Below are 21,794 nucleotides of genomic sequence, written 5' to 3'. Positions count from 1 at the left end.
TTCAATTTATCACTAGATAAATTTATTTATTTCAATTTAATTTATTTCAGTTTATCACTAGAGCATGCTGTAGGCAGAAATTTGCTGCTGGATGGAAACAGCAATTTAATCTTCTATGTTTACGGAATACTAATGGGAGCTCACTCCATTCAATACATTTCACTAATGGCAATAATCATAATGACACGAAAGTCCTCTTTCCAAATGATCTGTCAAGTGTATAGAATGCCCTAGAATACTGCTATTAGTCTTCAAAATAATGCACTGGTAGTTTCACACTGCAGAACACTTTTAAAAACAAGGAGTCTTGGACCAGGGGCCGTCAAACGTTTATCATACTGAGGCTCCATCAGCCATATTCAAGCATACCGAGTACAGCAAATGTTGCTAAAGAAAACAAAGGTAGACAACACAGCTGGAAGCCCCAGCTCTTGTCCCAAACCAGAGGACAGTAGATCAAAGGCAGGATAGGGGTGAGATGGGATTTCATATACCCTAGAGCAGCAAATCTCTCAAAAAATCTAGACGGCGAACTATCGGCCCCCAGAACCTTTGAACACCACTTTTAAATGGCAGGAAAATAGGATGCACAGGGGGTTTTTTTTTGGGGGGGGGCATTCCAAAACTCACACTAAGAAGCAAGCCTGAAGTGGGATGGACATACAAACAACTCTGGAAATATGTCATACTTTTCTATTTGGGCTCCAAGAGCCAAATTTAATGTTCGTATGACTGTAGCCAAACCATTTGGTGTATATTTCATGCTGAAATTAGGTTTTGCTTGCATGTTTTAATCTATTGTTATTTCACGATGGGGTGGGCCATCGTATCAATTATGTTGATGAATTGTCTTATAACCGTAGCCACAGAAGCCTCGGTATCCTCAGCAACCATCTCCCTTTAAGAAACATCTCCATAAAGCCTGTGAAGTACAGTGATCAAGTGAGGACCAGTGAGAACGGCCACCATGAATGGAAAAGATTTGTGAAAAGACCTGCTTTCATTTTCATGGAGTTCAGAAATACCCAGAAGGGCTTTGCTGCTTCAGCCGGAATCTTCAGTAAAGAGTTTGCCCTAAATGAAGTTGTGAGGAAGCCTCTTTAAACCTAAAATAATACAGCAGAAGTCATCTGGTCTCAATTCCAAGAAGGCGCACAGAAATTTCCCAGTAATACCTCAATTTTGCCAGTAATATAAGTGAGCCCAGAAGTTATACATTAAAGATCATCACAGCGGGATGGACATCTTTTGTAGCATTCAAAGTCCTTCACTCTGTCCATTTAATTGGGAAGGTTCAATGGCAGTTGGAGAAAAGCACTGCCCTTATTGTCCTGAGCAAATTCCTGGAATGGTAATTTAGGCTACACACCTAGTTTCCCCCCTGTAGTTTCGATTGGATACAGATTCTTCTTTGCTTTATCTCCTAAAACTGTTGTGCAGGGTTGCTACGCACTTGCTGAAAGTTACCACATTCTCCCCTAAGGGTGGCTACATTTCAATGCTGGTTGAAGTGATCCTTGTTTAAACATTACTTAGCTCATGAGAGTGCAACAGAACTTAATTAAATTAATTTCTTTAAAGTGCTTTGGGTCTTCAGATGAAAGGTGCTATAGAAACCCAGAGTGCTATTAACATTTTCAGCTTGGTGAAGCATATTTGGATAAACATCCACATCGGTCTTCACCCATCACCCAACCCTTCAATGCTTCAATTATCTTACTCTGTGTGCTTTAAAAATTTGCAGATTCTTCGCTTCCTGGTTTCTCCTTCAAGTGGAAAAAAATGTAAATACAAATGGTTAACACAAGATATAACTGTACCTAAAATCCTTCTGAAACACAGAGAATGCTCTTTTTCTCCTATAGCATACTCTGCCTCACCCCCCTCTTAAAAATGTGTATAGCGAAAGGCATAAATATGACAAAATACAGAGAACAGGCATTCCTGTGTTATGCAACTGGCAACAGTGGGGGTTTTCAATAAATCTACAAGGTAGCAAATTCAAATCTGATCAAAGGAAACAATTTTTCACACAACACTTAATGGGAGCAGGGAATTCAGTGTCACAGAATGTGCAGAAGTCAAGAATCTGGCAAGAACCAAAGGTGGAAAACATGAACTAAGCAAAAAGGGAAAGAATTGCCTTCTCAAGGCGGCACACTGTAAGGAGCAACTCAGGAGTGCCTTACCACATAGCAAATGATTTTTAATAAAGTAACCCAATTTCAGCTGTCTACGTTTTTCAAATGTGATCTAATGGTCTTCCCAGAACTTGAGAGTTGGGAAAAGGACCTGCCTCAGGATATATGCTCTTGAACACTGGTGTTTGAAATAAATAAAAGGAACTGTAAGAATGGTATTCTTGGAAATGTTTAGACAAGGTGGGGTTAAAAGAAAAATACGCTTGATTGTTTTAGTGGATCCTTTGCAACGTAGCTGTCAGAACTCCACAAGATTCTCCAGCTCCAATGGAAACATGTAGGTTGAACTGTTGAGGTACCCACAATGTTTCATAGAACACCAAACCCTGGGATGGCATTAGAGCTGGGATAGTTCAGTCAGTAGAGCATGAGACTCTTATCTCAGGGCCATGGGTTCAAGCCCACAATGGGTGAAAAGGGGGTTGGACTAGATGACCCTTGTGGCCCCAACTCTATGATTCTATGAAGAAAGCCCATGGGCCTGTATCCACCTAAGAGAATTCCAAATTCCCACATTTTACAGCCCCTTTCCACTTTTGCTGGAATACCCAAAGTGGGTGGGGAAGAATTGCTATCTTCACTCAATCTACTCTTGCTGCACCCTGGTCTACCTGAGTGAGTGAACTGCTGGAAGAGTGAGAGTCTTTTGTGCTAATATTAGTGAACTCAGAACTCAGGTAAGGGGGAGGCAGAATCAGAAATGATGGAAGACTGGAGGCAGAAACAAGAGAAGGAAAGAAAGATATGCACTTGTGGAGAGATCTATGGTGATACAGAGAGAATGCTATCAGATACAGAGGTGGGTAACAGGGATGGACTGCAGAGAGATCTGTGGATTGAGAAACAGAAAAATAAAGGGTTTTCATGACAGAAAATGAGAACCAGCAGAGCTGTTAGTGGAATTTTAGAATAATAATTTCATTTTGGATTGGGGGTGTACCTGATTATCACCTGTGCTTTCTCTGTCCATTATTTACATTCCTGTAGAAGAGATTATACTATGCCCACTTTCTTTCTGCATGATTCTTTATCTTCCCAATCTTAAGCATCAGGGCTGTTATGGTCGCCCTGCTGTTCTAGCCCTATCATGTAGGATATTTTTATTTTTTTAAACTCTGTGGGATGAGAGACTAAATGTATTCTGAAATTAGCTCAACCACAGGTAATTGACTTGTTGTGGCAGGAACTACTGGGCAAACACCGATGGCCTTTGTGAAGGATATTTCACAAAACCATCACACCAATGTTGCTTCTGACACTAAAATCCCTGTTTGTGGCTGAGTGCTGATCAAAGGTGTTTAAACTGATCCAATAAACTATTGGATATGAGATCATCTTTAATATGGTCTAATGTGGGAAATCATTTTTTAAAACCTGGTTATGATTTGCTTTGGTGTTTTTTTTTTGTATGCTAATTACGCAGGGGGAAAGGATCTTGATTTTTTTTCCAAAAAGGAATGACTTGCTTTTGTCTCAGCTACAGTCTGTTTCTACAAGTTTGCATCCTGTCTGATAAGCCATATAGAGAACTAGACTTCTAAAAAATCACTGTGTTAATATATTAATGACACTGAGTGTAGAACAAAGCAGAGACAGTGAGGACAGCTGAGAAGATTCCATTCAACACGGCATCAGCCTTTGGACTCTGAACTGTGCTATGCATTCAGCATGTCCCATAGGGAGGGGACTCCAAGACCCTGTCTCAGGTTGAGACTGCATCCACAACAGCACCCAAATGCATCTACAAAAAGCAGATTCCTAAAATCCAGTCCAAACATCCAGGTTTTGTAGAGTTCACCAGTTCGTCTGTATGGGGAAGGCTCTACCAGCACCGTGGCTATGAAATCAAGAAAAAAGTACGTCCCTTAAAAAGCCGTGATGTTTTGGAATAAGACATAGTCTGTTGAAAGACTTCCATTGTCTGGCAGGTTAATTTGTCACTCAAACGTAAAACAAGGAGTCAATGGTGCTTGTGAACATGGTACAAAATGTTCTACTTAGCTGCAATTTTAGAAGTTGAACACAGATGTTATTGATGCCGTGGTTTACACACTATATTGTCTTAGGGCTGACGCCCTGGTATGTTCTGTCTCTTCTATAATCTGGCATGTCTTTCACTTTCATGTGCCTTTGTGGCTGGCAGAACATTTGTAGAAAGAGAGGATATATTAGGAAGAAACATAGGCTCATCAGTCAGAGTGGAATGACAGGGAGTGTTACTGTTATTTTGCTCTTTCCCTTTCCCTGTGATTAATACCATTTGATCAGACTTCCTGAATGTCTGCCTATTTAAACATGTGGTTCATTACCCCCATGTGATTTGCATATTCCTGCAAACAATAAACCGACATACCTGACTTGAACTAGCTTATATTAGAATAGCTTATTTTTTAGAAGTTTGATAAGGTTAGAAAGATCCTGACCTGATAATTTAAGGGTGCACTTCACTGAAACACACTGGGTGTGACAGTTTTGAGCAACCTAACAGTTGGACCACCAAACCCAATGGAGTCAAGATTTGTGTCTATCTTATCTGCCATTTATAAAGGCTTTATTTGTAACTAATACTTCAAGGATGTATAATTTCATCCAGTGGTTTTTTCTGGGGGGGATGCAGGGGGACGCATACCCCTAAACACTTTGCGAACCTATATACTTCTGTCCATTTACTGTATTTCTTTCCCCCAATTTGAACTACAAAATGGTGATTTTCTGGAGTCCAAAGGAGAGTCCGTACCCCTAAACATTATTATTTTTAGGAAAAAAAGCACTGGTTTCATCCTTTTAATGCTTAGGCAGAGTATTGTATCGTATTCTGTTCAGCTTGATGACCATGCATATTTCTGTTGTTATGTTTGTATTAGCAACAAAAAGTCCCAAGTAGAATATGGAAGTCAAACTGACCTAATGAACTTCAGATAGCAGTCCTCTGAAATTTAAATGGTATTTACATTTTTCTTCCTTATACTATTGTAAGAAATGAAATGTAATTTTGTGTTTCATCTTAAGCACATGTGCAGTTTCATCAAATTTCAGAAGAATGCATGCCTTTGCAGCATCCAATATTTAAACATGATGGGTGGTATTCAGCCAAGTTTGACACAGAATAGACCTACTGAAATGAATGACCCAGTCTTTGTCATGTTTATTAATTTTAATGGGTCTACTAGGAGTAAACCTTAGTTGAATACCACCCATAGTAGAGTACAGTGGCTTAACTAAAGAAGAGGGCATATAATTTATTTTTGTTACTATTACATCAGCAGATTTCTGCAAGGACAAGCGGATCAAGAAAAACATTTAGTCCAGTTTCCCTTCTACTTCGTAATCTCTTGTGGTTTGATTAAATCCTCCAAAAAAATCACTTTTTGAAGGGTTCCTAGCCCTCCCACTTGCAAACTGATACACTGCTTGATTGTAAAAGGGTGAGGGTGATCACAAATGGATGGCAAACATTTTATACATCATAGGGTTGATGGTTGTGGGGCCCAGATCCAGTTTCTTTAGGAGGAGCCGCACCAATGCGTCTTTCAAGGCAGCAGAGACCATCCCCTCACACAATGAAGCTTGGACCCAACCAATCAACCCCCTTTGGCAAGATTTCATAAACCAGGAGGGACAGTGGTCAAGAGGTCATGTGATCAAACATATTGCTACCAGTGTCATGTCCACATCAGCTGGCTGCTTAGCTGAAACTGATCCCGCAACATGTCCTTGACAGTGGCACTGGGTGCTTCAGATGGAGCTGCAGCAAATGCAGAATCAAGATCACTCAGAAGTCGAGTGGCTTTATCCTCAAAGTGTGTAGTCACTTGGTCACACTGGATTTTCAATCTCTCTAGAGCAGCAGTTCTCAACCCGTGGGTCCCCAGATGTTGTTGGACTATAACTCCCATCATCCCTGAGCTCTGGCCTTGCTAGCTAGGGGTGATGGGAGTTGTAGTTCAACAACATCTAGGGACTCAGGTTGAGAAAGGCTGCTCTAGAGGTTCCTCCCACACAGTGGGAATCAGTAACCATTCAAAAATATCTGCAGGCCAGCTATTTGAGCAGGGGTCAGCAAACTTTTTCAGCAGGGGGGCGGTCCACTGTCCCTCAGACCTTGTGGGGGGCCGGACTATATTTGGGGGGGGGCAAAATGAATGAATTCCTATGCCCCACAAATAACCCAGAGATGCATTTTACATAAAAGGACACATTCTACTCATGTAAAAACACGCTGATTCCCGGACTGTCCACGGGCCAGATTTAGAAGGCGATTGGGCCGCATCCGGCTCCTGGGCCTTAGTTTGCCTATCCATGTATTAGAGGATGCAAGCGGCAAAATAAGCCTTTCTTGCAGTCCACACTGCCACATAATAGGCATGATTATGTCTCCTAACCAGTGTTTGGTTGGCACATTCCACATTCTCAGGAGGAAGATGATAAATCCATAACTATTGTCCTCCCCCAGTCACTCACTCACTCACTCAGAGAGAACCCCACCAAACCTAACTTCACCTCAACCAGGGTCTCACACTGGGTCACCCAAGGCACTGTGGCTCCCTGAACAGGTGGTCATGATTAGTGCATTTCCCTTCCGGGGTGTTGCCACCATCTGTGACAGGACGTCTTCTAGTAAGGCCACACTCACACGCCAACTTTATCCACCCAGCCAGCAATCAAACAAAGCTCCACACACTGCAACCAGCACACCTGCAGGCAGGCATCATACAGGACAAGCAAACTGACACATACGCCTTTGCTGGCTGGGAGAGCAGACCAAAACCACCAGAATGCCTATAGGAACAATTGCAAAGTTATTTACTAGAAACTACTTCTCAAAAATTAGATACAGCTTCTCATAATGTTGAAATCAACTTTGTGACAGAATATATTAAAAAGCAGCTTTTCAGTTGATCACCAAGTCCAGTACAGTGGTGCCCCGCAAGACGAATGCCTCGCAAGATGGAAAACCCGCTAGACGAAAGAGTTTTCCGTTTTGGAGGTGCTTCGCAAAACGAATCTCCTATGGCCTTGCTTCGCAAGACGACAATGCCTTGCGAGTTCCTGCGGGTTTTTTTCCCTCCCCCCCTTTTTCTAAGCTGCTAAGCCGCTTATCAGCTGATCCGATCAGCAGATAAGCCGCTAAAAGCCGCTAATAGCGCTAATCCGCTAATCCGTCAATGGGCTTGCTTCGCAAGACGAAAAAACCGCTAGACGAAGAGAATCACAGAACGGATTCTTTTCGTCTTGCAAGGCACCACTGTATGTGCAAAATACAAATCCTATTTTGTCAGTGCCGTAGTGCATTCTTTTCTAATTAGAATTAGATCAACTGAAAAGCTACTTTTTAATATTTTAATATATTATGTCATGAAGTTTATAGTAAATAACTTTGCAATTGTTACTATACGGCCTATTACATTTATGTGTTTTTTCAATGGGAGAGAAGACCAGGCAGGGCCAGGATGGTGCAAACAAGCCTTTTTCCTCCTCATAGAATCACAGAATTATAGCGTTTGAAGGGACCCCAAGGGTTATCTAGTTCTCTGTAGGTCCGCTCCCAAGGGGGAAGCTGTGGTAGGGCTATTGGTGAACAATACTGGAAAATAATATATACTTTTGACAAAGTATGCATTTCAGCAATCACCCTTAGAACACAGGAGGTGCTCCATTTTAAAAAATCACCCTTAAGACTCATGCTTGACAGATAAAACCTGAAAATGTGGTAACTCTAATCTCTATGGCGTCTTTCTTTTCCAAAAAAAGAAGAAGTCAATGTTGCCTTCCACAAAAGTTTGCAAATGGAATTGTGGAAGTACACTGTGAATATGACAGATATGTGAAAAATTCACACAACCTTTTGATAATTATGTTGAAACCAGTATGGGGAAAAAAGATATGTGTCAGCCACAATAAGTCATAGAATCATAGATTCATAGAATTGTGGAGTTGGAAGGGGATCCCAAAAGTTATCAAGTCCAACCCAATGCAATGCAGAAATCTCACGCCACGTGAGGTAATTGATACTGCATAAATTGCATGTCTTGAAAAGTTTCATACCAGGGAAAATTCTTATTGTTCTTTGCAAAATGTCATGAACTAAAAAATAAATTGGAAAAATCCTGCCAAAGGATAATCAGTGTGCCCTTGTGGAATAAATCCTGCTTTTTAGCATCTGGTTAAGATGCCTCCAGAACTATTTTTGACACTGTACCACAAAGGGGAAAGATTTGACTATTCTGTCAACGAGAACACCAAGCACCGGCCTAGTCTTGTTATTACATGGTCAATGATGAAATGGGCTAAGTATATAACTGATGAAGGAAATGTATATCGAGAGCCTTCAGAATGGGGTGTAGTCTATTGCTCTGCACCCATTTCTGTCTTGCCAACTGACAGGCCTCAAGCAGAGCCTTTGAAGAGAGCACAACTACCCTGTCTCAGTTCAGGGAGAAAGGCAGACAGATGGCGGATAGCATAATTATCACAGCACCATTACCCTCAACAGCATTCACCAGCTTGAAACACTGCCATTTTCAAAGCTTATGAGGGGAAAAAACAGAAGCACGAATTCCTGAAAATACTTTGTGTTGCACCGCTGTACAATCTGAGACCATATCTGGTATCATGTTCATATTTTTCTTCAGTTACAAACTTAGGAAGAAGCCACACAAATGTAATACATCAATTAAAGCAGCTTCAAAAATAAGATAAATATTCCGTGAAGTCCAGTTCCTAGAAATGAGCATGCTCACTTTGTGTGCTTCTTCAAGCATACAAGCAGGCTCTGGGAATACCGTATTTTGCGCCCTATAGGACGCACTTTTCCCCCTCCAAAAAGGAAGGGGAAATGTGTGTGCGTCCTATGGGGCGAATGCAGGCTTTCGCTGAAGCCTGGAGAGTGAGAGGGGTCGGTGCGCACCGACCCCTCTCGCTCTCCAGGCTTCAGGAAACTGCGCAAGCCACGGGAGCCCTCCCCCGGCTTGCGCAGAGCTGCCTCTGATCCTGAAGCCCCAACGCGCTGGGCAGTCGCGCCGGGGCTTCGGGTAGCTCCGCGCAAGCCGCGGAAGGGCTCCCACGGCTTGCGCAGAGCAGCCTGTTCTGGGGGCTGGGGTCGGGGGAAGCTCGGGCTTCCCCCGCCCCAGCCCTGCACCTGTGGGGAAAATAATTTTTTTCCCTTTATTTCCCCCCCAAAAAACTAGTTGTGCCTTATGGTTCGGTGCGTCCTATGGGGCACAAAATACGGTATTTTTGACACACAAGCACACACACAGAGAGAGAGAGAGAGAGAGAGAGAGAGAGAGAGAGAGAGAGAGAGAGACAGACAGACAGACAGACAGACAGACAGACATTTCCAAGTACTACATGCTTCATTCACAGGTAAAGGTAAAGATACCCCTGCCCGCACAGACCAGTTGTGACCCACTCTAGGGTTGTGCACTCATCTCGCTCAAGAGGCCGGGAGCCGGCACCGTCCGAAGGCACTTCCAGGTCACGTGGCCAGCGTGACGAAGCTGCTCTGGCGAGCCAACACCAGCACCATGCATGGAAACGCTGTTTACCTTCCCGCTATAAAGCGGTACCTATTTATCTACTTGCACTTAGGGGTGCTTTCGAACTGCTAGGTGCTTCATTCATACCTGTGCCTTATTGGAGCACCCCACCCAATCTGCTTAGCAACCATAAATAACTTTTTTATATAAGTTCTGGGTAAGATAAATAGTGCTATGTCTGTGTGAGTGTGTGTGAGAGTGTGTAGGGGGTATTTTTGTGCTTACAATGAAGGGAACCGGGTAGGAGATTGAAGAAAAGGAGAGACACAACTGTCATTCATTGTTGTTCCTGACAGCCTTTTGAGCTGAAGATGGAATAAAAATGCTTTAAATAAATGTACAAGGACAATGTGGCATGTATTGCCCAGACTGACCTCTGGGTAACTCCCAGAAAAATGACCTTGGCTATGAGAATAGTTCCTGTAACCCTGCAGCCTGGGCACAACGGCTGACAACCAGTCTTTACAATGAACTGATGGTTGCAAAACCCCCACGAATCTGTGCCCAACAATGGCAAACTCCTCAAAAGCTAGTTATGAGGAAGGCTAAGATCCCCAACCCTGTCCTAGCAATCTGGGAGTTAGGTAACATTCCTTTCCAGCTCTATTTGGCAGCCAACCGAAGTAAGGTTCAAGCTGCGTAACAACAAAATCCAAGCATCATCCGTTGAAACCAGGCATGAGGCCATTTTATAGCAGTCACAGCCGGAGAGCAATAGTGAGTTGGGGATTTCTGGAATTTCTCCCACCTCAAAGTGGGCACTATCCTGAAGGGAGAACCATCGCTTTTTTATGTCACAAAATTTCCTAGAGCTAATATTTTGCTATATAAACATTACACACACATATGCATATGTATATTACATTATATACATTATATTAACACACACATATTCATACACACAATCACAAATATACACAAGCATACTATTTTTTTCTTAATTTTACTCATGTTGCTATTGCTTATTCTATCTAACATACAAGCTCTCTAACAAGTGTACTAAGCATGAGTTTTTTTGACTGCTATTGAGAACTTGGCAAACATCTGCTGTTTGTTATTCATCTTGAACAACATGTCGGTCACTTTAAGACCTTGGTAATCAAGTCAATATGTATATTTGTGAGCGTTCTTTTCTTAGAAACAAAAAAACACAATAAATTGGAGAGATATGCATACACAACTAAGGCAAATGTAACCACATGTATACCATTCTAAATATCTTATGAATTGGGCCCATAGATAGTCTTAAGTAATATTATCATGAATCTGAAAGAGATTGGTTTTTATTTTAAAAAGCACAGCATACAATCTGATTATAATCTAATTTGCCTTGCAGTTCATGGCCATATATTGCATTTATTTTTCTCGAAAAGACACACGTTTCAGATCATGCTCAAAAATATTTGAACATGCATGCACACTCTTCTATGGGTAGAGATGGCCATTCATCACACAGAGGTCACTCCCTTGGGGAGTTGACACTGAAAGGAGGCACAGGCCTGCAAGTTGGAGCAACCACTCATCCGGGAAGGGGATAGAGATGTATAACGGAAAGCTGCAGCTCTCTGCAACACACGGGATGTCCTTTAGCCCAGTATGCATGTGCTGATATGTTTTCACCCTGTTTCTGCATTAACTAGCATACAGAAGTGCATTTTAAGCTTTCTCAAATCTAGAATCAGAAACAGAAGAATCTTGATTTGCATCAGTCACTAGCCATAGCAATACAATCAAACACAATGTACTGAAGATAGAGGTAAAAACCTAACTACGCAAAATACATCCCAGAGGTTTACATCGAAAGCTGCATTCGATTCAGTCTCTCAAGTAAGACTGTGGGATAAGTTGAGCTCTTCAAGTATAGCTAAAAGATTGTTGTTCTTGATTAAATTTCCATATAAAACACTCTGCTGAAAGTGTGTTGCTCTATAAAGGGGCAGCTCACAGGATCCGTACCACCACAAAGGGAGCTAAGCAAGGTTGTATCCTAGCTCCCACACTGTTTAATTCATATATAAATGATATTGTCCAAAGTAACATCCTCAGAGTAACATGCCCCTAAACCAGCTACAAAAGCCACCTCTATATTACTATACGCAGATGATGCGGTACTTCTAAGTCAAACAAAAGTGGGCCTAAAATGATTGATGAGGGCATCCTCAGGATATTGCCAAAGAGAAGAGCTGGCTGTGAATTACAAGACAACTAAAGTCATTGTGTTTTCAGGAAACGATAAGGCCCATAGATGGTCTATGGATAATCAGTTGATCGAACAAGTCTTTAAATACCTCAGATCTATTTAACTAGCCTGCTGAATTGGCAGTGGGAGTGGGAAAAAGCACAATACTTGTGGCAGCCCCTAAGCTTTGGCCTGCTTCCTACAACTATGAGGCAGATTCAGGAGTCTGCTTCTTTGTAATGGCCGCTGGCCTTCCATGCCAGGCAGGCTTGCTATGGTTAGTTCTGTTTTATTATTTGTTTCATTGCCAGCTCTTGGTTCCATCCTGCCCTCCTGCAGGTTTTATGATTTTATTTATATTATTAATTCTGTAACTGCAGCCCACTTTAAGAATCCGATGGACTCAAAAGCAGGCTATATATTGCCTGCATACATTGTGACGGCTTCTGTAAGGTAATGCTTAGTTAATTGGCTCAAACAATGAACAGAGGGATTGTTTCATTTCAAACTGGATGTTTTGCAGTAACAAAGAGGAATTGGCCCTCTTTGCACTCATCTGCAATACAGAGTTCTTCTATTAGAAAGGCAAGCTCTGGTCAAGAATGACAGCTCATCTCCCCTGCATTCTGGCATGTTTTGGTAGGAAGCCTGCAAAACTGTAAAGAGCTTGGAATTATATACAACATAAAAATATGACAAAAAGGGAAGCTTTCATCTCTCATGGCAGAAAGGGCTGTTTTTGTTGATACATATGGAAAAAATTAAGCCCAATTATATGTTGTGCTTTGGCACTGGGGTTCCAACTTTACCACAAACTTCGATCCCCGACACACACACACACACACACACACACACACGATATACCATTACATTCAATTCCACTCCTGAACATTTGAACTCAAACGTCGTAACACAGTCATTTTTGTTGTTCAAAAATTGCTTGAAATGAACTGTGTTACAGTGATACTGTATTTTAGAGTCCTTTTTAAAAGGTTATCTTGGGGTTATCCCTGTGGATTATTTATAAGTATATATATATATATATTCCTTCAAATGTAACATGAAATGTTCTGTGAATAAAGTATACCCCAAAATACTGCAATTCCTGGCTTTATAGGCTTGTTTGATCAGGACTTTCTCTATATCCCATGAACCTATAATCCAAGGATTTCCTTCAAGCAGTCCATTATTCATTTATTCAACACTGAGTATTCATCAATAGAGTCTTTACTATGGTGAATACATTTTGCTTGGATGTTGCATTTCCAGCAAAACCCCAAAAAGGATACATTACTGAAGTAAACTATCAAAATTATATCAAGAAAAAATCAGAAAGCCTGGGATCTTACAAAAGATTCATTTCATAATCCATACCCTATTCAGCACTGAACAAATGCAGATCTGCGCTTGCATTCTCAATACGATAGAGAACCTAGCAAAAATATAGCTGTGTGTTAATGCATGGTATTGTACAATCACACTATAATAGCCTAGATTCTTGGCACACCCAAAGTCAGAAATGAATAAGTTCATATATACACAGAAACTGCTAGGGTGGGAACTTCCTCTTTGGGATGCTAAATGTAATTTTTGAAATTGACATACGATAATATTTTAGATTGGCAAACTCCTGCCAGCTGATCCTCTGATGACCTTCCCTGTGACTGAGAACATCCATACAGCAATCCTTTTTCAAGCATTCTGATTTCTACAGGACCAAACTAACAGATGCAACATTTTAATCATTCCCAAGTGCAGTAATGGCACAACTTGCATTTTGCCAGTATATTCAACACATATGCCAGTGTTAAAGTCAATTTGAGCTGTATACACTGTGTTCTTGTGCTGGGAAAATGGAGCAGAAAGCAGCCATGAAAGGCAACTATCAGATAAACGGTAAATGTAACACAACTGAGGGCGTGTCCACACTTGTCCTGTGCCGAAAAAGCACAGGTCTGAGCCATTTTTTGTTTGTCCTCCTGCCGCTTTCCTGGGGAAATCTGCTGTTTACCGCTGAAGCAGAACAAACATCTATCTGCAGAAAAAACGACTGGCGTTTGTACCCTGATTCAGGGATAAAGCAAGTTTTTCTGGAGGGGGGGGAGTGGAAGTGTGGACAAGCCCTGAAACTAGAATGAGGAAAAAGGGTGGCCATTAATGGAAGGCACAACATACCAGCAAGGCAATACCATATTTATTTATTTAATTAATTTTTAGGCCGCTTTATTTATTTATTTATTTATTTATTTATTTATTTATTTATTTAAAAAAACCCTCTTAAGTGGTTTATAACAAGAAAACTGTGATAGAAAAAGGAACAATAACATTTAAAAACATTTCCTGTAAACTAAGTAGAAACAGAACAAACTTATAAATCACACATATAACTGAACATATCACAAAACAGAACTAAAATTAAGAGTCAGGGTTAAGGAATATTTGGGAAAACATATACATTTTTAAAGGTTGTGGCTGTCTCCTTCTCATGAGGGAATGCATACTGTGGGCACTGTCACCAAGAAGGCCCTCTTCCACCTTGCCACCAAGGTGACAATCTGCTGGTTGTGAGCACCAGATAACAAAAGAACAAAAAATAAAAATACTCCTGCTACAAAAACCAAAAAGTGCAGCCCAAGCCAATAAATGTTGACATTTCAATACAATGTTAATAAGATAGTATCACAAGAAAGAAATAGGATGATATACGAGCGAAAAAGAATGTGGTGCATACAAAATATCCAACTTCTAATAATGTCCTCCTTCAAATCTCCCCTGAGACGAAAAGTCCAACAAAAGTGCAATTCATTTCCTTCAACCATAGTTCAAAAGAGGAGTCTGACTGTGAGGAAATTTACTATTTCAATGGGAAGCTGGCCCAACTGTCTATTTAAGCCAGTGCCTTTATTCATGAGCATTCATTATAGGGGGGAAATGGTTTTCAAAACAAAATTAACCACAGTACATGTTCTTTCACAAAGATAAAATGCAGTGAATAAATAAATAAACAAAAAAATTGCTATGACAGGGCAGTATACAATATATGTTTTCCAGAAATAAAAATAAAAATTGCCATATAGAATAACATATATTTTAGAAAGTGGCATGCCTGTCTGTCCATTTGTTTGTTTGTTCTCTATATGTTTGGACGGCTCTCAAGATATCATTGCCAAATCCATCTTGAGGGCTCCCAAAGTGGGGGCCGTGCTCTTTGTTGATGTTCGGACTCTGACCACTATTTTGAAACAAGACGGTGGACCAAAACGTGATTTTGCCATGACTTCACCCAGCTTCCAGCATGATGGGTCCAAACTCACAATAATAATAATAATTTATTATCTGTACCCCGCCTATCTGGCTGGGTTTCCCCAGCCACTCTGGGCGGCTTCCACAGAGACCAAAAATACACTAAAATGTCACACATTAAAAACTTCCCTTCTGAATGTCTTCTGAATGTCAGGTAGTTGTTTATCGCTTTGACATCTGATGGGAGGGCGTTCCACAGAGCGGGCGCCACTACCGAGAAGGCCCTCTGCCTGGTTCCCTGTAGCTTTGCTTCTTGCAGTGAGGGAACCGCCAGAAGGCCCTCGGCGCTGGACCTCAGCATCCAGGCAGAACGATAGGGGTGGAGACGCTCCTTCAGGTATACAAATTACACTATCCATTTAAAAAACACCACATATTTTTATTTCTAAAAAAAAAAACCACAGGCAGCCGAACAGCTCCTTGCCGATGCAGTAATGACAGAAAAGTAAGCTTGGTAGGCACAATTATTGTCTCTTACCTGCGTCTGGCTACATCTGCTGCCAAATTTGCACCACCTGCACTCCAGCTGTCATCTAGCCTGCTTCATCACTTGGTGCTCCTCACAAACCAGGTGGCCTTTTGAATACTATAGTGCTGGGGTGGGGAGCTCAGGAGAAACCATCTCACTTGCTTTCTCCACCTCAGCACTCCACAGCAAGACTGGGGTATTGACAGGAGCACCAACCACGCCAGTCAAAAGCTCTCCCAAAGCATGCGGGGATTTCAATGTTTCAGTAAGTCTCTGGGGGTCACACCATCCCAAACAGTCCCCCATCCCTGAAGGGGGAAGTGCTACCAATAATCCAAACCTCACCAGGAATGGTCCATCCATGGTAAAAGGGTGACTTGAATCCCACCTACAATCAAATCATTCCCAAACCACCCTGATAGGTTATGAGAGGGTGGTATGGAAATACTTTTATAACTGAAAAATACATAAAACTGTTCTATAGTAAAAACAAGAAAATGACTTGCCACATGTGTTGACCCCATGGTATACTGAGACAGCCATATGATTGTCATGGCAACCATGAAGACCTCAGCTGCCCCAGCAAGGATATAAAAGCCCCCTAGCGTCATAGGGCTAGAGCACCTGCTCTTCTCTAAGGGCCAACCAAGATGTGACACTAATTACATTATTGGTTTTTTCTTCTCCCCCCCCCCCCTTTCCCAAATAGGTGCAGCCTACATATGCACCTGATCTTGACTGGAGACTGCAACATGGAGGAAGGAGTTTTAAGCCTATGCAGCTGCTATTTGGCCCAGGAGGAAAGCTGCTTTCCTTCCATGGCAAATAGGAGCTGTGGGTTGTAGAGGTCGTCTGGATCAGAACCATGACAGGGACAAAAGCTTACAACACTATTGTCTCACTTCACGGTTGCAACTGGGAATCCCTTCCTCCACATCTGCTACTTATTAAAGAAAACAGAGAGAGAGAGAGAGAGAGAGAGAGAGACCGAGACCAATCCCAGAAGACTTTCTTGGGTGTTTCTTTGACTACATGATTAGAGAAAGCAGAAATTAGAATGCTCCTTTCGGTCTCCTCCATCACATTCTCTGAGTTGGAGGGTGATGGTCTGTAGTGAGGAGCTGCTTAACTCATGTAGGCTCTCCACACATTTTAGAACTCTGGAAAATTGGGGTTTTAAAATGTGTGGACAGCCTACACAGATGACTGACAGGTGGGTGGCTCAGTCCACCTGTCCAAAATAGTTTGCAGAGGGGTCCACTTTTGGATCCCACCAGCTGCATAGAACTTAATGGGAGCTGAGCAAAGCAACCGTCCTTTGCCTAGTTCCATTTCTTCAGCCCCACCTCAGGATTTCAGCTGAGGTCACAACATTATCTTTCTCTCTGCTGAGGCAAAAATAATTACGCCTCAACCACCACTGAAAGATGTTTCTGTAGCCACCTTTAGACTTCCAGTAAAAGTATTAAAAACCCATTCCGCTAGTAAACTTACATTGCTTGTCTGACATTTAACCAAAACCTTCCATTCTACAGCCAAAGACCATTATAATGTTTTTTTGACTAACACACAGTAACCTGATTGTAGTGAACAATGGCCCTCTATCCTTTCTAATAACTTTAAAAAGTCTGTAGCATCGCATTATTGACTCACATTACATCTGCGAGCCACTTGTAACAGACCACTCCAAAATGTTGGCAGGATGGCCTCCCTGGAGGACCAGGCTCCCCTAAATGTTATCATTGTCTCAGCTGCAAGTACCCAGAGAACTGGGAGGAGACCTTAAAACCTGGGCCAGAAGTAAAAGAGGCAAGCATGTTGTAGAAAGGCAGCTGGCTACGAACGGGCTTGTGTAGAGATGCATGGTGCTGTCCATCACCTCAAACTTTCCAGGAATCTTAAATGCACCATAAGAAGAGAGAACTCAGAGAGAACTCCAAGTTGCACCATAAGAAGAGAGAACTCAGAGAGAACTCCAAGTTGCACTTCTGAGATATGGATTCACTGCTCTTCACATATGGAGATTATGTTCTTCATATAGTCATATTTTTTCTCCCAAGGTGATGAATATGTTATATGTGTCATTAATATTTATTACGATGACTAACAAAGCAGAGATAAAGGTAAAGGTAAAGAGACCCCTGACCATTAGGCCCAGTCGTGACCAACTCTGGGGTTGCGGCGCTCATCTCGCTTTATTGGCCGAGGGAGCCAGCGTACAGCATCCGGGTCATATGGCCAGCATGACAAAGCCGCTTCTGGCGAACCAGAGCAGCGCACGGAAACGCTGTTTACCTTCCCGCCGGAGTGGTACCTATTTATCTACTTGCACTTTGACATGCTTTCGAACTGCTAGGTGGGCAGGAGCAGGGACCCTGTTGTGGGGATTCAAACCGCCGACCTTCTGATCAGCAAGTCCTAGGCTCTGTGGTTTAACCCACAGCGCCACCTGCGCAGAGATACTGAAGTCTTAAAGCAAAACGCATTGGCTTGCATCTTCTTCAGCTGCTCTGATGCGAATCAATGGGTGCAGTAACCAAAGAAGCAGTTACAGAAACAACAATCACATTAATATTATGTTTGCACATGCTACTCCTCAATAATAATGTGAAATATTACAGATGTTTCTGTGGAAATATTGCTATCACTTGAATCCTACAGCACAAGGTTCCTTTATTTAATGATCTACTAAAAAAGAGAAAACCTTTCCCATCAAATATTTTTCCTGAGCAAGGGCTTCCATTCAGGACAATTTTTTAATTTATTGACCATCATCATAAGAAGAAGCCTTAAACTCAAAGCCTTTTCTGAAAGGATAGACCTATCAATGAATGAAACTCTTAGTCATGGTTCGTTTCAGAAGCTGCACTATATCACAGCCCCCCAGTACAGATTCTCTTTTCCTTATTCTCACTCTTCATAAATGCAAACAGATGAACTAAATAAAACACAAGCCTACAGAATTATGGTTTCCTTTATTCTTGTGGTAAAGCTATTTATACACAATTGGCACATCATTTTATCAAGTGGTTTCTTGAACTTTTAAAAAAAGGAACCATTCAGTTTAAGAAGTGAATGGTTTCGTTTGAAACAACCCATCATATGTTTGGTAGTTAACAAATATGAATTGACTGTGTGGTGCTGACCTGTTATAACATCCAAAACTCAGGAGACCAATGCGGCTCAAGCCTGGAGTCTAGACTAGCTTAATGGAGTGAGACAACCAGTGGCTTATCAATAAAGAGAGAGAGGCAAAAGAGAGGGGCCAAATTTGTCACTGGGGGGGGGAGTATAAACCCCCAAACTAAATTCCATTCAATAGAGAGCAGAGCTTGGCTGTACATCTTGCAGTTCAGTGAAGTATACCATTCTACATATTGGGCAGTTACAAGTCAAACTTTATTTAAAATACATGTTAAACTTTAACATGTTGATCTCCTACTACCATATGCATGCCAAAAATTGTCCACAGACCTATTCAGTTAGGTTTTGGGTCAAGTACTACCACTATCAGCCAACATTTTACGTATTCCATGGACAACTATAGTGAACGCCAACTTCAATAATTGACTGGCAGGCAAATGTAATATATCCAGTGCTATGTTTCTATTAAGCCTGAATGAAAGCAAACGTTGTGAAAAGGAAGGGTCTTTCATGCTTGGCTTCAGACAAGATCCTCAGCTTGTATTACTGAGTGTGACTCCACTGACTTCCAGAGCTCTGCCCTTGTTTTTTTTCCAGTTGATGACTTAGGCATGTTTGTACTGGGGCCCTGAATTACCTTTATGAAACACAACACGGTCATCCTACATAGAACCAATTCTAACTAAATAAACAATTACATCAGTGAAAAGAGAGATATTCTCGGTTAGTTTTGCATGTGGCCTTAGGCAATTTGTATTGGAAAGGCAACTAATAAGTGAATAATACATAAATAAAAATAAATAATAAGCAAATAATGTATGTTTTTCCTACAAGGTAGGGTGGAAGGAAAACAACTCCTAGGCCCCCTATTGCATATTGTTTATAGATTGCAGAAAGAAGCAATGGCCCATTCTATGCAACAGTGTCATGAAACAATGCGTCATTTGAACAACTCTACAGAATTTGTCCAAAAATTAATGATTGCTTTGTCTTCGGCTTTTGTTTCTAGTTAGTTATTAGCTGTTTCTCCTTGAGATCTGCACAGGTATATATTTTTTAAAAATATTTTATTGTTTTAAAACAGTATAATGAAAAACATGCAGATATTTAAAAACCAGTAATCCAGTAATGGCCTATTTAGACTTGTCATATTTTCCTCCTTTTTCATTCAGTTCAGAATGGGGCTGCTAATTTTCTCTCCTCTCATTAGGATCATTTCCCCCCTCTCCTTAAGCCTTCTGCACTTGTTTCTCACATTAAGTTCAAGTTCTAATCACTGACTGGGACTGAAAGAGCTGCTTTCAGCATGCCCAAGAGTTTGGGCATGCTCAGTAGGATTCTTTGAAAATATTATTATTTGAACAGCAGACCCCTAGGCTATATTATAAATGTTTTTTGAAACTTCTGACTGCTTCAGAAACTGTTTGTTCTGAGGCATGGGGAAAGGGATGCTGTTCATGAAACACAAGCCAGGGTAACATAGAACTAGCTGTGTAGTTTGAAGAAGAAGAAGAAGAGTTTGGATTTGATATCCCGCCTTTCACTCCCTTTAAGGAGTCTCAAAGCGGCTAACAATCTCCTTTTTCCCTTCCTTCCCCACAAGAAACACTCTGTGAGGTGAGTGGGGCTGAGAGACTTCAGAGAAGTGTGACTGGCCCAAGGTCACCCAGCAGCTGCATGTGGAGGAGCGGGGACGCGAACCCGGTTCCCCAGATTACATGACTACCGCTCTTAACCACTACACCATACTGGCTCTAGTTCTTTGGATCCTAGTTCTTATAAGGTCTCTCATTTACCCATCGGTTCATTCGCTGCTCAAACACTTCTCCTGCAAGGCTCCTTTCTCCCACCTCAAGCTCTTAGCATGATGCTTCTTATTCAAAGAAGGATCCCCCATGTCAAAGCATCTTCTTTCTATAAAACGTCTACTCAAACCCAAATTCTCTTAAAAAGCTGTCCCTAGATTGTAACCAGCATTAAGCATTTTCTGTGATACTACACCAAACAAGCATGAAATCTGATAATATCCACAAAGTAATCGAAAAGATACATTGCCAACTATGCAACTGCGTTATTAGTCTTGCAGCCATTTTAAAGAATAAATTACCAAATAGCCAAATTGACAACATATGACTCATGTCCCAACTCTATTTAAAACAGACTGGAAAGCATGTACCCAGTGCTTGATGAAATCTTACAAAGAGGAACAGGGAAGCAGGATTGTCTGTGGTCAGGCTTCGGACTTTAGCGGCAGAACAACTGGGATCTGTAACAACAACCAAAAAACCTGCAATGCTAGCACATTGATGTTTTATAGTCCAGATGGGCAGGTTCTTGGCCTTAGAAGCTCACAGTCTAAACTCTGATATAGAAAACAACAGAGGAAGAGTAAAGAACTGGGAGCACAGACACAATATATCTTTTTTCAGTTACACATTCTCAGGCTGAATTACAGGGTTGAATTGGAGTAGCGAAGGGCGGAGAGCCTGAGGCCCTCTAGATGTTTTTGAACCATAGTTACGACCATCCCTGATCGTTGGTCAAGCTGGCTGAGGATGGTGGGAGTTGGAGTTAAACAACATCCAGAGGGTCATATATTTCCTGTCTCTGGAGTAGGGCATAGGAATTAGGGGATTGTGACAAAAAAAGGTAGACTTTGAGGAGAGCGTTGAACTGATGTGGATAATTGCATAGTCTATTGAGCTATGGTCATCTTGGAAACAGAATCTGCTCAGGCTTTGGGGTAAGGGAGGATGAAAGGGAAAAGGTCATGTTTCCACTGACATCCTAACATTCCAACTGCTCTCAGACATGAAATAAACCAGGTGTGGGGATACTCTGGCTTTCCAGATGTAACTGGACTTCCATTTCCATCCTCCCTGGCCATTGGCCATGCTTGTTGGGCTAATGGGAGTTATAGTTCATCAACATAAATGGCCAAAATTTCTTCACTGGGACTA

The 21,794-nt window shown here is 41.6% G+C and overlaps 1 protein-coding gene and 1 long non-coding RNA gene across 6 annotated transcripts in view; one reads left to right on the top strand and one right to left on the bottom strand.

The window, feature by feature from the left end:
- LOC310690200 overlaps positions 1–1,253 on the top strand; it is a 48,904-nt gene extending 47,651 nt beyond the window's left edge. Inside the window, exon 13 of the long non-coding RNA XR_014517951.1 lies at positions 864–1,253. This is a non-coding gene — a long non-coding RNA (uncharacterized lncRNA). The remainder of the gene's footprint in view (positions 1–863) is intronic.
- Positions 1–21,794, bottom strand: part of BBS9 (Bardet-Biedl syndrome 9) — a 222,502-nt gene that overhangs the window by 25,268 nt on the left and 175,440 nt on the right. For 2 of the 5 annotated variants that reach the window (XM_083468774.1, XM_083468775.1), the window contains exon 22: positions 11,420–14,041. The exons of the other annotated variants lie outside the window; for them this stretch is intronic. In XM_083468774.1, coding sequence (XP_083324900.1) covers positions 13,950–14,041 — 92 coding nt within the window. In that variant the 3' untranslated portion in view covers positions 11,420–13,949. Of the gene's footprint in view, positions 1–11,419; positions 14,042–21,794 lie in introns of those variants that run through there. 5 annotated transcript variants of the gene reach the window in all.

This window comes from Podarcis liolepis (assembly GCF_965112155.1).
Source record: "Podarcis liolepis genome assembly, chromosome: 12".
NCBI classification, from domain to species: Eukaryota; Metazoa; Chordata; class Lepidosauria; order Squamata; family Lacertidae; genus Podarcis; species Podarcis liolepis.
The sequence above is the reverse complement of the archived record's forward strand: the minus strand, read 5'-3'. Positions and strand labels throughout refer to the sequence as shown.